General features: G+C 46.6%; 2 protein-coding genes across 19 annotated transcripts in view; one reads left to right on the forward strand and one right to left on the reverse strand.

Annotated features, from left to right (window-relative positions):
* The window catches only part of MRPL35 (mitochondrial ribosomal protein L35), a 31155-nt gene extending 21231 nt beyond the window's left edge, over window positions 1-9924 (forward strand). For 3 of the 8 annotated variants that reach the window (XM_037898290.2, XM_027826185.2, XM_027826184.3), the window contains exons 5-6: window positions 7021-7046; window positions 7153-7878. In XM_037898290.2, the coding sequence (XP_037754218.1) occupies window positions 7021-7046; window positions 7153-7253 (127 nt within the window). In that variant the 3' untranslated portion in view covers window positions 7254-7878. Of the gene's footprint in view, window positions 1-2826; window positions 2878-7020; window positions 7047-7152; window positions 7879-9292 lie in introns of those variants that run through there. The other 5 variants (XR_005225256.2, XR_005225258.2, XM_037898292.2 and 2 more) reach the window with 5 other exon arrangements.
* The window catches only part of REEP1 (receptor accessory protein 1), a 112782-nt gene that overhangs the window by 18828 nt on the left and 78063 nt on the right, over window positions 1-15891 (reverse strand). For 3 of the 11 annotated variants that reach the window (XM_037898283.2, XM_037898288.2, XM_037898285.2), the window contains 2 exons: window positions 12642-12677; window positions 11543-11595 (listed from right to left, as the gene is read on the reverse strand). The exons of 6 other annotated variants lie outside the window; for them this stretch is intronic. In XM_037898283.2, coding sequence (XP_037754211.1) covers window positions 11558-11595; window positions 12642-12677 — 74 coding nt within the window. In that variant the 3' untranslated portion in view covers window positions 11543-11557. Of the gene's footprint in view, window positions 1-11542; window positions 11596-12641; window positions 12678-15891 lie in introns of those variants that run through there. 2 more of the 11 variants (XM_043544872.1, XM_037898284.2) reach the window with 1 other exon arrangement.

Below are 15891 nucleotides of genomic sequence, written 5' to 3' on the forward strand. Positions count from 1 at the left end.
AGGGCATGTGCGGCTGGGTGACCTTTTCGTGCTTCCTAAAATGTTTTATTATGATCTGAAGCTTTGGTGCAGGATTGTAGGTCATCAACACCCATTCCCCTACCAGCTGCTCTAGCACAGAGCATTTCTGTAGAGACTGGAGGAACAGCCTATAGTCTGGCCACTGGAAGTGTTTCCCAGACCGGTCAGCAGGTGGCTGTATCTGAGCAACAGTGGCCAGCCAAATCCCTCCACCTCCCTCACTGATTCCAGCACATCTGCTCTGGGACGTGCTTAGGGCCACACGTCAGCCTGAACTACATGGGTGTGGATGGGGTCTTGGCCCGTCGCACTTACTCCTGCGCCTCTCCAAGCAGACGTACAGGAATTGCTCCGGGAAGCAGCATCGCATGGCACGCGAGAGAGACTGGAGCATTCCACATGCACCTGGATGAATTCTATGGCTCAGCTCCCAGAGCTGAGGCTGCTGCCATGATTACAATAATTATAAGCCCATCATATACAGGGGTGTCTCCCCTCAGGCTGCGATGATCACCAAGGCAAGTCTGAGGGCTTTAATTCGCTCAGAGGGAAACAACATTCAGCAGCACACTGAGGCTCGATGCTTCAGACATTTAAAATTAGACCAAGCAAAGCACTTAGACCTGGGTCCTCAAAGGTATTAAGGTACCTAACTCCTACTGAAATCAGTGGGAGTTAGGCACCCAAATATCTTTGAGGATTTGGGCCTAAAACCCCGATTGTAAAAAGCACTTACGTACATGCTTAAGTATTTTGCTGAGTCCGGGCCTAAGCTAGCAGAGAACAATTGTGTACTTACTGACAAGGAGATGGAGAACATGACCTAATAGGTCGTGGTCATCTCTAATGTCTATGATTTGATGTAGGCTGGTAAATCCTCCTTGAGAAAGGACTAAACCCATTATGCAGCACCAAAGGAGCTTTCGTAGCAGAGCAATTGCTGCGTTATGGACAGGACTCTGTTCTCCTCTACACTTGTGAAAATCCAGAGTAATCTCAATGGATTTACACCAGTATAGCAGAGATCAGAACCTGGTCCCATATGTGATTGGTGGATGAGCAAAGGACTCATTTTGCCCAATGACATGATCGCCTTACTGATTAAATTCCCCTAGGAGAATAGGATAGTTCAGAGTCACATATTGTATCGGTCACATGTTAGAGATCATATTACTATAATGCAAGACAAGGTCACACAAAAGCAAAATCTCATCTTCTTTGCTGTGGGTCACTCATCTTACTTCTTCCATATTAGTTAATGAGTCAATGAAAGCATTGGAGCTCAATCCCTTTTCATTCATTAGATTCAAAAGGTATTCATTTCCAGAAGGTAACTGGACAAATTACATGTCTCACAGCAACTGTTTCATTGCCAAATCAAGAAGCTAAGTACAGACACCCCCACACACTGTACAGCAATCATAATAACAAAGGGTGTCAGGAGGGTCATCTTTTCAAAACATAAGTCAGGCTCAATATTAATCAGGCAAACAAGTCTAGTCACATCATCAACGGAGTCATCAGTTAATGAAAACACATCCCACAAATGATTAAGGCGTTAAGTGCAAGGAGAAAGCTAGTCTAGTCTAAATAGCTCAGATGAAAAGTCATGCAAAGCTGTAACACTTACATCAGAGTCCCACAATAGTCACATAGAGAAAAGAAAAGAACAAACTTTTAGGGAAAACATTTGTGGAAAAATGGCACATTGTTGCAGAGCTCAGAAATCTTCTGCAGAGCTTCATCATCACTGCCTGTAACACCAGTGGTTAAACTGTAGTTTATTAAACTGAAATGCATGTTTTAACTCTCTCTTGTTAACATGCTTGGGCAGCAGACGTACATATTGACTTGCTATGTACATACCGTCCCGTTCCCTGAATTAAGCAGGGTAAGGATTAAAATATTTTAAAAGCCTAGAGAAACTCATGAGTTGTAATTCCGAGGTAATGTACTCACGTTTGTGTTCCTGTACAACAAATGTGGCCCAAAAGTTAAGGTTTGTAACAAGAGGCTTTAAAACAAACAAAAGAAAAAAAACCAACAACCCTGCAACCAGTAGACATTTTCTGTGGTTTTAAGTTCCACTGGAAATAGTTTTTGAAACCAAATCATTATTTCCCTGTATTCTGCAAGTGCCAGAGAACCTATAAGTGAAACTGACTAGGAACAAAAGTAAAACTGACTAAGCTATTTAATTGTCCTAACTCAAAAATGCAAACAAACAGCATACATGTGAAAAGTCAATTAGATTTTAAAAATTCTTTCCATTTCAGTAATCTCAGGTGTAATTTGTAACATGCTAAAAATAAGGATTTGGACATATTTGTAACATACTAGCACATGATTGGTTAAAAATGCACAATTTGGTGAATGTGCCTTTAAGATCATGATCAGCTGTATCCTAAGAACCCTGCCACTGGTTGTACATGACATGTCTCCCTGCCTTGTGGGGACACACCAGAAAACATCCAACTTTATTTTACTGGGAGAGCTCCAGGAGCCGGCTTTACACGGCAACACATTGTGCATGACTAACTGAGTCTGCCAACCAAGGCTGGGATCCCGTGTTACAACTGCACTGTTGCTTTAAAGGAACACATTCTTGTATTGGTCATCCATTTGGGAGCACAACCCTCAGCCCTGCTCAGGCATATAGTCCCATTGGTCACTAACATCTTTAAACATTTCTTACTGTTCCCAGTTTTTGATCAGTATTTTACTGATAAGGGTCCCTCACCAAAAGCACAATGTTTGCTATCATAACAGCGCTCCTCACAGTTCTGCTTGTTAAATCTCTTTCAGATGTACTTATTCACTATCAGAATTGAAACTGCTCTTCTCATCAGTGCAAAGGTATCTATCCGATAAGATTGGTTGAGCTGAGAGTATTTAATAAAAAAAAAAAGAAGCTTTTATTTTAAAAGTGCAAATTCCAAGAAAGCTTGTTTAATATTCCATCAGGATTTGTGCATTTTCCAGATACAGCCAGCATCCAACAAACAAGCATGCATCACTGAGGATATTAATTTAACCCTTTCTGAAGATCCCAGAATGGAACCAAGTTGTGATTTCATAGTATCAATGTTCCCTGATGTTATAGCCTGATCTTTCAACAGGGCCTTAATATAGTAGAAGTAAATCAACTACTTCTTTAAAAGCCACTGGAGGGAACTTTGCCAGAAAAGGCATACCACTGAGTCAGAGTAAGAAAGGCTGACACAGGAACTGTCAAGAAGACACATTTTCATGTGTATTTTGGAACCCATTTACAATGGGCTTGGAGTTAGTGAAATTGTTCCTAGAAAAGGAGGATGATTGTCCTGAATTATATCAGTACCCTGCAATGTGCAGATTGTGAGGCCAGTTAGAGTGAACAAACTGCATAATTAAGCTGTTCTGTGAAACAAACAGCTCCAGTATAAGTGGGTTCCACTGTAGTCTGATCCTGACAGATCTACTTGCTATCTGGAGTGATTCCAGTGCGTGCTTAGCCAACCCTTTATTCTCTCTCTGAGGAAATCAAGGGGTTGTAGATTAATAAAAATGGGAAAATACAGTCCATGACACCTGTAACCAGCTGCATGTCAACTCCTATTCTACTGAAGCCAATGGCAAAACCCTCATCTGCAGCAAAGGGAACAGGACTTTGCCATAAATGTTCTGGCTCATGATACTTTTTCCTGGTTTTTTATTATTATTAATATCTGTTTCCTGAGTAATGTTTTGTGCTGTGAATGACATTCGTGGAACATTATGCATGGAGCAGGAGCAGCAGATTGTTCCTGCAATGCTGTTTTCCAATAAAAATAAAGGTTTTACATTTGGGGCAGGGGCTGTTTTTTATTCTGTGCTTGTGTAGCGCCTAGCACAATGAAGTCCTGGTCCATACCTCGGCCTCTGAGACACTACATTCATATGAATAAATGAATGAATGATACAGGAGCAGGTTTCCATGAGAAAAACAATGGAGTCTTACTTGCACTTGCACTGATGCTATTGCTCCCATGGCTACAGCTGCACCATGGCTATAAAGTGGCCTCTAATTTTCCTAGCGTAGACAAGCTTTGTGTGTCTGCTTGTTTAAACAATAAACCCTTTGGGGCTGAGACTATATTTATTCTTGCATCTTGTACAGCATTGAACACAATGTGTGTGCTAAATGAGGATAAATATGTTATCGTAGCCCTGTCAATCCCATGACATTAGAGAGACGAAGTGGGTGAGCTAATATCTTCTATTGAACCAACTTCTGTCAGAGAGAGAGACATGTTTTCGAGTTTACACAGAGATCTTCAGGTCTGGGACAAGTACTCAGAGTGTCACAGATAAATACAAAAGGGAACAGATTGTTTAGTATAAGTAGGTAACACATATTTCAAGGGACCATTCAGTCCCTCCAGTCAGGGGAGAAAGTGGGAATGGAGGGTGTGGAGGGGGGATTATTAGTAGGTTACAGATTTTTGTAATAAGCCATAAATCCAGTGTCTCTATTCTGTCCATGATTTTTACTGTCTAGAAAATTTATTAATTTAAGCTTCCAGGCTCGTCTTTTCAAAGTGTTGTGCAGGTTTCCTTTGAGGATGAGGATTGAGAGGTCAGATATAGAGTGATTGCTTTGTGAAAAGTGTTCACCCACGGGTGGTGTGGTGTGTTTGTCTTTTATCATTTTCCTGTGTGAGTTCGTTCAAAAGCGTAGTGACTGTCTGGTTTCACCCACATAGTTGTTATTGGGGCATTTAGTGTACTGGATGAGTACACCACATGTTGTGATAGGCATGTGTAGGGCCTGTGGATTCAGAGAGAACCAGCTTTCAATACAGAAACACACCCCTTGTTGTCACTTACCACCCCCACTGGAACCCATTTGGGGTATCACACAACTACAACCCACACTTGATGGGGACCCATCCTGAAAGAAACCTTTCCTAAACCTCCTCTTCTAGCCTTCAAACAACAACTCCTCCCCTGCAACCTCTCCAAGCTCATTTTCAGAAGCAAACTCCCCACAGACCAGTACACACCAACATAAGCCAGCACCAGACCCTGTCAGCAGGACAGATGCAAAACTCGCAGACATCTCTCCAGTGTTACAGTGATCAACACCCCCCACAACACACATTTCAAGATCCTGTGCCCTACACATGCCTATCACAACGTGTGGTGTACCTCATCCAGTGCACTAAATGCCCCAATAGCAACTATGTGGGTGAACCCAGACAGTCACTACGTTCTCCAATGAACTCAGAGAGGAAAATGATAAAAGACAAAACACACCATATCACCTGTGTGTTCCCCCCCGCCCCGCTCTCCTGCTGGTAATAGCTCACCTTAAGTGATCACTCTCATTACAGTGCGTATGGTAACACCCATTGTTTCATGTTCTCTATGTATATAAATCTCCCCACTGTATTTTCCACTGAACGCATCCGATGAAGTGAGCTGTAGCTCACGAAAGCTTATGCTCAAATAAATTTGTTAGTCTCTAAGGTGCCACAAGTCCTCCTTTTCTTTTTGCGAATACAGACTAACACAGCTGCTACTCTGAAACCTGTCATTTGAAATAAGTGTTAATTAGTTGGCTAAACAATCCATGCCCCTCACCGCCCCCTAGAGCTGGGGCCGGGAGCAGGGCTGTGGCTCCGGGAGGTGGGGACACGGACAGGGACAGGGGTAAGGCGGCTGGGATCCCACATGTGAGGTCAGTGGCTGGGCGGGACCCTGGGGCTGGCAGCAGAGCCCCCAGGCCCCCGGCAGCTGGGACCCCGCATGCAGGGTCGGCGGCTGGGACGCTGCAGCTGAGCAGCACCCCAGGCCTGCAGCAAGCCCTGGGGTGCGGGGCTGGTGGCCGAGCGGGACGGGCGGCTGAGCAGGACCAGGGGCCAGCCTTGGAGCCCCCAAGCAGTAGTGGGGCCAGTGGTCAGGACCCTGGGTGGCAGGGGCTTGGAGCTGGCGGCTGGGACCCCAGGCAGAAAACCTGGGGGTGCTGGAGCATCCCCCACACCCCTACTTCCCGAGCCTATGCAGCTCTGTGTAAGCTCCAAAGCTTGTCTCTCCCACCAACAGAAGTTGGTCAAATAAAAGATATGACCTCACCCACCTTGTCTCAAGGATAAATAACAGTGTAGAAAGACTTAGCATCTCTCAAGCTCTTGTACAGAGCTGGGTTGCTTTTCTCCCTGCTTTTTGCAGAATTGAGACAATACACTCATCTAATTTACTCAGGGACCGGTTCACTCTTGCTTTGGAGCCAGAGAAAGGGCAGCTTGTGGAGGCACAAGATGGAGCTTCAGCGTATTCTTACCAACATGCTCCCAGCGGCTGAATTATTTGTAAATGCTTATTTTGAATAAGAAAAGGAAAACCTTAAAGGCAGTGTGTAAAGTTTAACACAGGCCACACATGAACTCCTGGGTTTAATAACATGAATAACCCCCTTTCAGTGACTTAAGTAAGATTTCCTCATGGTAGTAAGCTCTATACCTGACAATGTTAAGGATTAAGCCCTTTTTTTATGAGAAACACTTCTGGATTCCAATCAATGTTGTCAGACAAGTTTATACTCCAAACCTAGATTTTCTTAAAGCAATAGGGGCACTTCTAAAATCTAATATGAATCGCTTTAAACAGTCTTTGTATGGTCCTGCAGTGATGTTCACTCATTGCAAAACTGTATTAGTGCCTGAGAACCAGAAAATGAAACTGAACTTGAAAGAAAAGGGAAAGTGACCAATTACCTGGGCCTGATGGCCAACCCTGACAGACAAAGGGGAGTCCTGTCCACCTGTGCCGACTGTCTGTAAAAAGCTACCAGGTCAGAATCACCAGCTCATGGAGCATTAATGTTGCAGGTAGGCAAATGACTACACAAGAAGGCAGCAATGGAGAATCAGGCCCTGAGGCTGTGTGGGTGAGGGGAATGGGCCCTGTGGAAAGGAATGGCTGTAATGGGTGTGGGAGCACTGCAACCCTTTGATCTTTGTGCTGTTGCATTTCCAGGGTGACAGAAGTGCACACAATAAACAGTAAGTACAAAGGCTGAAGAAGACATTTAAAACCCCTTTCACTGCTAATTACCTAAGGTGCCATCAGCAAATAATACAGCAAGGATTTGTTTTTATTTACCTTTAGGTAATGTCCCTTGCAGCCCAACCCTCCATTCATGGCACACTCAAAACAAAGGACCTTTCCCTCCCACCAGGATAAAGAGCAAAGGAAAGGATATGACCTAGGTCTGGCAAGGAACTGATCTAATTGATGTGGTGCTGAAAACAGTGTTGACAGCCAACCCCCAACTACAGGGCATGTCTACACTCCAGCTGCTACAGGGGCACAGCTACTGCTGAGACCCCAATGCTACTCTGCACACTACTGTGGATACCTCCCAGGAGCCCGAGACACAGCCCCGGGTGTGAAAAGTGAGGACAAGGAGGATGGGGGACATGTGACTGGGGGATCCAACTATGCCATGAACCAGGACCTGTTTGAGACTCCAGTGAAGTCTAGTCAGTCCCACCAGTCGAGCATAAGTGAGCCCGATGCTGGGGAAGGAACCTTGGGTAAGCGTGTAAATTTATTTCCTGTTACAGTGATGGCGTTCCCAACTTAGCAGGACACAGCTAATGACTTTTCATTAATCTGGAAGAGGTATATTACCACAAAGAGAGGTAGAGTTGTTATCTGCTTTTCCTTCCCTTGTAGAGTCAGGCAGGGGTCACATGTGGAGCAGTTCGTTTATGTACACAGGGATTGTCATAAACATACAGCAAAGGGTAGCATAAAATCCCTCCTTTACCTGTAAGGGGTTAAGAAACTCAAATAACCTGGTTGACATCTGACCAAAAGGACCAATAAGAGAAGAAGATCCTTTCAAATCTGTGGGGGAAGGTTTTTTTGTTTGTGCTCTCTTTGTTGTTCTCTCCGGGACAGAGAGGGACCAGGGCAGGAAAAACCATCTCCTAAAACTCTACCTGAAATAAGCATCTAGATTAGAAAAATTGTAAGTAAAGCAAGGAAATGCATTAGATTATCTTTTGTTTTAGCTTGTGAATTTTCCCTATGCTAAGAAGGAGGTTTATTCTTGTTTTTGTAACTTTGAAGTTTTGCCTAGAGGGGAATCCTCTGTGTTTTTAAAATCTTATTACCCTGTAAAATTACCTTCCATCCTGATTTTACAGAGGTGCTTCTTTTATTTTTTTCTTTATAATAAAGTTCTGTTTTTAAGAACCTGATTGGTTTTTAGTGTCCTAAAAACCCAAGGGTCTGGTCTGTGCTCACCTTGTTTACCTATTTGGTTGGTAGATTATTCTCAAGCCTCCCCAGGAAAGAGGGTGAAGGGACTTGGGGGGATATTTTGGGGAAACAGGAACTCCAAGTGGTCCTTTTCCTGAATCTTTGTCTAACTCAGTTGGTGATGGCAGTGATACAGTCCAAGGACAAGGAAGAATTTGTACCTTGGGGAAGTTTTTAACCTAAACTGGTAGAAATAAGCTTAGAGGGTCTTTCATGCGGGTCCCAACATCTGTACCCTAGAGTTCAGAGTGGGGAGGGAACCCTGACAGGGATGTCCCTTGAATCCTTGATGAAACATTCATGGAGGTACTCTGCAATCCTCTCCTGAAGGTTTCTAGGCATGGCTGCCTTATTTCTACCTCTGTGGGAGGACACTTTCCCATGACAGTTAGCAATAACTTTGGTAGTCACCATTTCAGTAAAGAGGCTAGTGGCACATGGGCTCAGGCAGCTCTGGGACACCAGCAGCAGCTGTGCTCTCAGTGCCTTTGTTACCCTCAGGAGTGAGATATCAGCTAGAATCACCCCCAGTAGAAAATGATGCCGATATTCAGTGCCATTGCCCTACATTCATAGCTTCACGCAACCGAGCAATTCCGATCTCAGGCCATACTCACCAGGGCCGGTGCTGTGAGCAGAGGTGACACGTGGGGGGGCATGCGGGGTGATGAGCCCACCCACCCCAGACTGGCTGCTTGGCTTGTACTGAGCACGCTCACCCAGACTGACCATGCTCAGTAACACTGCTGAAGCTGGCTGCCCTCTCTCTGCCCCCCCACTATCGCCAGGCACTGGTCATCTGTGGCTGTGAGTGGTGCCATGCACAAGCCCTCTGAAATAGAAGTGTCAATAAGCATGTCTGGTTTAAAACTTTAGGGGAGCTAGGGACAGGAATTCTGATTGTTTACTTCTGCTTTCTGCTGTGACAATACTGACAATGGTACCTCTGTGTGTTTTATCTGCGGCTGCTGTCGCTAAGGCCTTGAGGGGTGCCCCCTCCACACCCGGGGAACACCTGAGCCCGATAAAGAGGAGAAAGAAGAGGACTCGAGATGACGTGTTCAGTGAGATCCTACAAGCCAGTGCTGCATCAGACCATGACCAGAGGATCTGGAGGATGAATATTGCAAACTATATGGAGAAGGAAAGAGTGGACAGGAGAAAGGCCCAGGAGTCAGAGAGGGAGATGCACTGGAATATAATGGGGCTTCTCTGGCAGCAAACATGGATGCTGCAGACTCTTGTGGACCTACAGGTTCAAAAATCCCTTTGCAGTCCATGGAGAGCTCCATCACAGCACCTCCCTATATCCCAATCAACATTTCACGTGGCATCAGGGGCCGCATCCGTACTGCACACCGGGGGACATTAAGTACAACCACAGCTTCAAATACACTGAGCTGTGAGAGCCACGATGTAGTATGTGTAACTATAATGGACATGAGTGTTACTTCCCATTCTTTAAGCTCTGTTCCAAAAATTTGTTAAGGTTTTAATGCAGTGGTTCCCAAACTAGGGGTGCCGCTTGCTCAGGGAAAGCCCCTGGCGGGCCGGGCTGGTTTGTTTACCTGCAGCGTCCGCAGTTTCAGCCCATCACAGCTCCCACTGGCCGCGGTTCGCTGTTCTCGGCCTCTGGAGGCTGCGGGAAGTGGCGCGGGCCAAGGGATGTGGTGACCGCCCTTCCCGCAGCCCCTGTTGGCCTGGAGCGGCAAACCGCAGCCAGTGGGAGCCGCGATTGGCCAAACCTGCGGACGCGGCAGGTAAACAAACTGGCCTGGCCCACCAGGGGCTTTCCCTGAACAAGCGGCGCCCCTAGTTTGGGAACCACTGTTTTAATGTGTTTGCTTTTAACTTGCACAGAATTTTTTTGAAGTGTTTTTTGTTATTCAATAAAACTCTATCGTTTGGAAAATAAGTCATCCTTTATTAGTTTCCAACATATGCTGCAGAATGGCTGGTGACATTGAAAGCACCCACCCTCTTGTGATTGTACACTTTGACACAATTCAGAGGCGCAGAGACAGACACAGTGTGATATCACAAATGTGCAGCAAGCATCACAAAATTAACAGGTTCATTGAAACGGTTATATCCATAGATGTGCACCAAGCACCACATAATGCCTAACAGGCCCTCAAACTGCAGAGCTAGGTAGAGCGCAGTGCACCACAACACATCAATGTGGCTCACTATTAAAATGCTTTTTAAAGCCTCCCTGAGCCGTACAGCTCTGTATTGAGCTCTTCCGATATCCCTTGTGTCTGGCTGTTCACACTCAGCAGACTGCTGCTCCATCTCTGCTCTCCACCCTGGCAGCACCTTTTCCCCCTTTGCATCAATCTACCAAAAGCGCATTCAGCTGTCATTCTGCACCGGCTGGGCCAATTGTTGAATCTTTCCTTGGTGCTGTCAAGGTGGCCTGCGTACGGGAATAAGGGGTTGGTTGGATCCCTATTGGCATTTCAACATCACCAATGGGATTCTGCCGGTTGGGAAGCAATATCCCTGGTTTTAGCGTTCTGAACAGTCCTGTGTTCTTAAGATGTGAGCGTCATGCCCCTTTCCTGACCAGCCAACACTGAGGTCGGTGAAATGTCTCTGGTGATCCACCAGCACTTGAATAACCGCAGAAAAGTAGCCATTTCTGTTGACGTACTATGTGGCAAGGTGGTCTGGTGCCAAAATAGGGATATGCATGCTGTCTATCGCGCCACTGCAGTTCGGGAACCCCACTGCTGCAAATCCATTCATTATACCCTGCACATTGCCTAGAGTCACAGTCCTGCATAGCAGGAGACGATTAATGGCCCTGCACATTTGCATGACAACAGTCCTCACAGTGCATTTTCCGACTCCAAAATGATTTCCCACTGGTAGCAATTCAGGATTGCAAGTTTCCATAGTGCAATTGCCACTCGCTTCTCCACTGTCAGTGCAGCTCTCATTCTGGTGTCCCTGTGCTGGAGATCCAGGAACGTGGCCTTGCGCATCCGTACATTCTGCAGCCACTGCTCGTCATCCCGAACCTGCATTCCAATGCGAGCCCACCAGTTAGTGCTCATTTCTCAGGCCCAGAAGTGGCACGCTGCCATTTCCAGCTGCTCCGTGACCACCACCACCAACCCTGAATTGGTTCTCGCCACGTCCAACAGCAATCTGACCTCTAGGAAATCATCATGTTCCCCACGGCACTTCTTGTGGTTTTGCAAATACTGGAGGACCATGCGTCCTGTGCTCACAATGTTCATGATAACTGTGCAAAGCTGAGCAGGCTCCATGCTTCTGTCAGAGATGCCGTACAGCGACAGGTCACACACAGGTTCATGATATTTTCAAAATAAGTGCAAAAATTATGGGATAAAGATGGCACGACAGGGTAGAAACTTGACCCTGCAGTCCAAGTTAACCCTGTCCAACTCATTTCTGTCCCACCATGCTTTGCCAAAACTTCCCAAAAAGTCAGTGAGCTGGATGGCAGCAAGTTGCACTCTGGGATACCTAACCATGGTGCACCACATTGTGCATCGACAGAAATACTCCTACTGAGTACACGCAGCGCTGACGCAAGAAGCAAAGTTTGCATGCGCACAAGGACTAAAGTAACTGTGGCGGCTTTATGCCAACGTAACTTGTGTCAGCAAAAGTTTGTAGTGTAGACATGCCCTGAGAGGTGGTATCTAGGTTGGCATTCTTCCATTGACCTAGCAGTGTCTAAACCAGAACTTAGGTCAGCTTAACAATGTCACAGGGGGGTGAAATTTTTCACAGCCCTGAGCGATGTAGCGAGGTCAATCTAAGTTTTAGGTATAGACCAGGTCTACGTTAGAGAAATCTGTACTGGTGTAAATGCATCTACATAGTGACATCTGTGCAAACCCCTAGTGTAGACACACTGTACCAGTGCAACACGAGTCTGGGACTGGTGTGATGTACCCTGGTAATTTACTCTTGCTTAGTCACAATCACAGCAGAGCAAGCCCTGTTTTACATTGGCACAATGCATCTATGCTGGGGATTTGCACTGGTGGAGCAACAGTGGCACAAAACTCCCCAATATCCACAGGCCTGAAGTCAAAGCACTCCACAGCCTCTGTAATGCAGGTCAGTAAGTGAAAGAAAGAGCTCACGGAAATGCATGGTTAGCAAGGAAACACACACAGCGCAGCCCCGAGTCTCGTTTTTCACAGTTACAAACTCATTCATTGTTGCCCCAGCCTTATTCATTTGTCCTCTTTGTTAAGAAAGCCGGGGAGCAAGAATAAAAACAGCAAGACATCGCAGGTGAATGCAGCCGTGCGCACAAGGGATGCGTGGAATCCAGCACTCACCTCTGAGGATTCGGCACACCGAACAACATGAGCACACTGAAAGAGGAGCCGAACGTTAAGAATCAATCGTGCTGCATCAACAATAACACTTAGAAAGCACTTGACTTTTCTTCCCAAGCTCTGTACAATCATGACTCAGTCTTGTGAGGTAGATAAGTGTTACCATCTCCATGTAACAATGGGGGGACAGACACAGAGATGTTAAATGCTTTACTGAAGGCCACTGCAGATAGGGAGTGGTAGAGCAGGGGTTAGGTACAGAAGTTCCAAGCTCCCAGTCCTGTGCTCAGACCACTGGATAACACTGCCCTCTGACAAGCCTTTAATAGTCTCTGTAAGACTGAATAAGCCACCCTACACACTACATGCGGAGGTTATATGAGAATAACCGCACAGCTCCATAATGTAGGGTTTGCATCCATACAGATCTATTTAATTCAATAGATTTACAGAGGAGTTATGTTGGAAGCATTGGTTTAGTCATTCACCCAGCTTCTGAGCAGTACATCAGAATGGTCATTACTATCACTACAAATCAGACATGGACAGAGTGTCAAAATCTTCCTCTCGCAAGGACACAACAGGCCGTGCTTCAGTGGTGTTACACTTGGGATGGAAATGGTCCAGGGAGTTCTACAGAACCCTTCAGTCCCAAAGCACTGGTAACTCACAAGTTGTGACCTTCACCTGCAGGCAAGTGGCACCTGTCTTTTAAAACATCTGAGAAATTGCTCCCAATCTGGTCCTTACCATGTATGCCCCCAACTGATCCCTATACATGGAGAAGAGAAACATTGACACTAAGAGGAAATGGCTTTTGGAAAGCAAGGTTTGATCCATTGAGCCATCTGATCACTGAGGGCCTGATTCTTGTTTCAAACCAGCACACTCAAGTCAATGTCAGTGTAAAACCAGTGTAAAAGAGAGGTGCCAGAGACTCATAAGAACATAAGAATGGCCCTACTGGGTCAGACCAAAGGTCCATCTAGCCCAGTATCCTGTCTTCTGTCAGTGGCCAGTGCCAGGTGCCCCAGAAGGAATGAACAGAACAGGTAATCATCAAGTGATCCATCTCCTGTTGCTCATTCAGCTTCTGGCAAACAGAGGCTAGGGACTCCATTCCTGCCCATCCTGGCTAATAGCCATTGATGGACTTATCCTCCATGAACTTATCTAGTTCTTTTTTGAACCCAGTTATGGTATTGGCCTTCACAATATCCTCTGGCAAGGAGTTCCACAGGTTGACTGTGCATTGTGTGAAAAAAATACTTCCTTTTATTTGTTTTAAACCTGTTGCCTATTAATTTCGTTTTGTGACCCCTAGTTTTTGTGTTATGAGAAGTAGTAAACAACACTTCCTTATCTACTTTCTCTACACCAGTCATGATTTTATAGACATCTCACCTTTTCCAAGCTGAAAAGTCCCTGTCTTATTAATCTCTCCTCATTCAGAAGCCATTCCATACCAATAATGAATACTCCATGAGGTCTGCTAGGGACTTTCCTATCGATTTTACACAGAAGGCAGTCAGGTACTACAGTGAAGGGGGGCAAAATGAAACTCTATGGGATAGATAGATTAGATTAGAACCAAGCCCTAAACTCAATTCCTAAGGCTCTACTTAACTCACTATGCTGCTGTCCAAAAAAGAAATAGCAGGAAGAGTGAAAGACAGCAGTTCTGATCTCACTTACAGATAATCTCTTCAAGGGGGTTTATTTTCCCAATATGTATCTTAGTTCATGTAATAGACATATTTTGCCTCCCATCCCCACCCTCATCATATGTTCACTCCCAGAGTCGTTGTGGTTAGTAGATGCATCGAAGTTTGGGAACACCCAAATGACCAATTTGTCATGCACTTAGCGTCTGCTCTGCAAATCCTTAGTTTGAGAAGTTACAAGAAAACCCCAGTCTGGCCCTGATTCTCCACTTTGTAGAGCAGTGGCAGCCTCAGGGAGCCGGCTGCATCTTCCCAGTTCAGGGCCACCTGGCTTCAGCACAAAGTTAGAGCAGAAAGAATCCTGCTCTAACTTACATTGCTGGTGCTAGGACTCTTCTGCCAAAGAGATGCAGTCATGAGCTCTACCATGCTCCCAGCCCAACCCCGAAGTGCCTCTTTTTACTGGGGCAAGGGGCTGACAAAGGATACACCCAGGAATAAATGTACTGACCTAAGCAGATACGTGTCATGACTTCAATGGGACCTCCGCACTGTGACACAGTTACTCCCCAGCCTAGGGGCTAAATTGTCAGGTGACTGCGGGCAACGTCACATGTAGCTGCGCTGTGCCACAAGGAGAGCAGGTAACGGGCTGTGGCTCTCGGCCCCACCACCCATTTTCAGGGAGCAGCTTACTTCCCCCGTGCATCCAGCCACTTACTCTGGCCAACGAGAGGGGAAGGGGGATGAAGTCAGACCTCCTCTCAGTCCCCACCCCTCTATGGTGGGGAGTACCAGGGGAAACACCCCTGCTTGGGTGAATTATCCCTCCCCACAGCCAGTCACCATCGGAGCAGGGCCAACTAGGTGAGCAAGGGAGGCTGGAATCTCCCTTATTGCCCCGAGTGGCTGGGAGAGTCGAGCCCTAAGGCTGTGTCTACACTACAAGTGCTACAGGGGCACAGCTGCAGCTACACTGCTTCAGGGCTGTAGCGTAGACGCTTACCACAGCGAAGGAAGCGGGGTTTCCATCACTGCAGGAAATTTACCCCACTGAGAGGCAGTAGCAAGATCAATGGAAGAAATCTTCCGTCAGCCTAGTCCCGGAGCTGCAGGCCTCATGCCCGGGGCTCTGCTCCCGGCCCTCACCCGAGGTCCTAGTTGCAGGACCCACACCCAGGGCTCTGCTTCTGCCCCCAGGGCTCTGCTTCTGCCCCCAGCTGTGGTCCCAGCCTCAGCCCCCTTACCCGCTGTCCACATCCCCACCCCTCAAGCCACGGCCCAGTCCTGGCCCGAGCTCTGGGGAGAGGGGGTGCGGACAGGGGCAAGGAGGGTGCAAGGTAAAATTTTTGGGGACCACTGGCTTTCAGCACCCCTGCTGTAAAAAGTGTTCCAGTGCCACTGGCCCCAAGCGATGCAGCTACGTCAACCTAAGTGTTAGGTGTAGACCAACCCTAAGCGTACGTCTACACTGCAACATAAGCCCACGGTTCAAACTCAGGCTCAAGCCAATCTCCCTTCCATCTACACACAAATCGCGGTAATCTGGGGCTCAGGCCCAGTCCAGGACCTATCGGGGTGGAGGG

This window comes from Chelonia mydas, chromosome 4 (genome assembly GCF_015237465.2).
Source record: "Chelonia mydas isolate rCheMyd1 chromosome 4, rCheMyd1.pri.v2, whole genome shotgun sequence".
Lineage (NCBI taxonomy): Eukaryota > Metazoa > Chordata > Testudines > Cheloniidae > Chelonia > Chelonia mydas.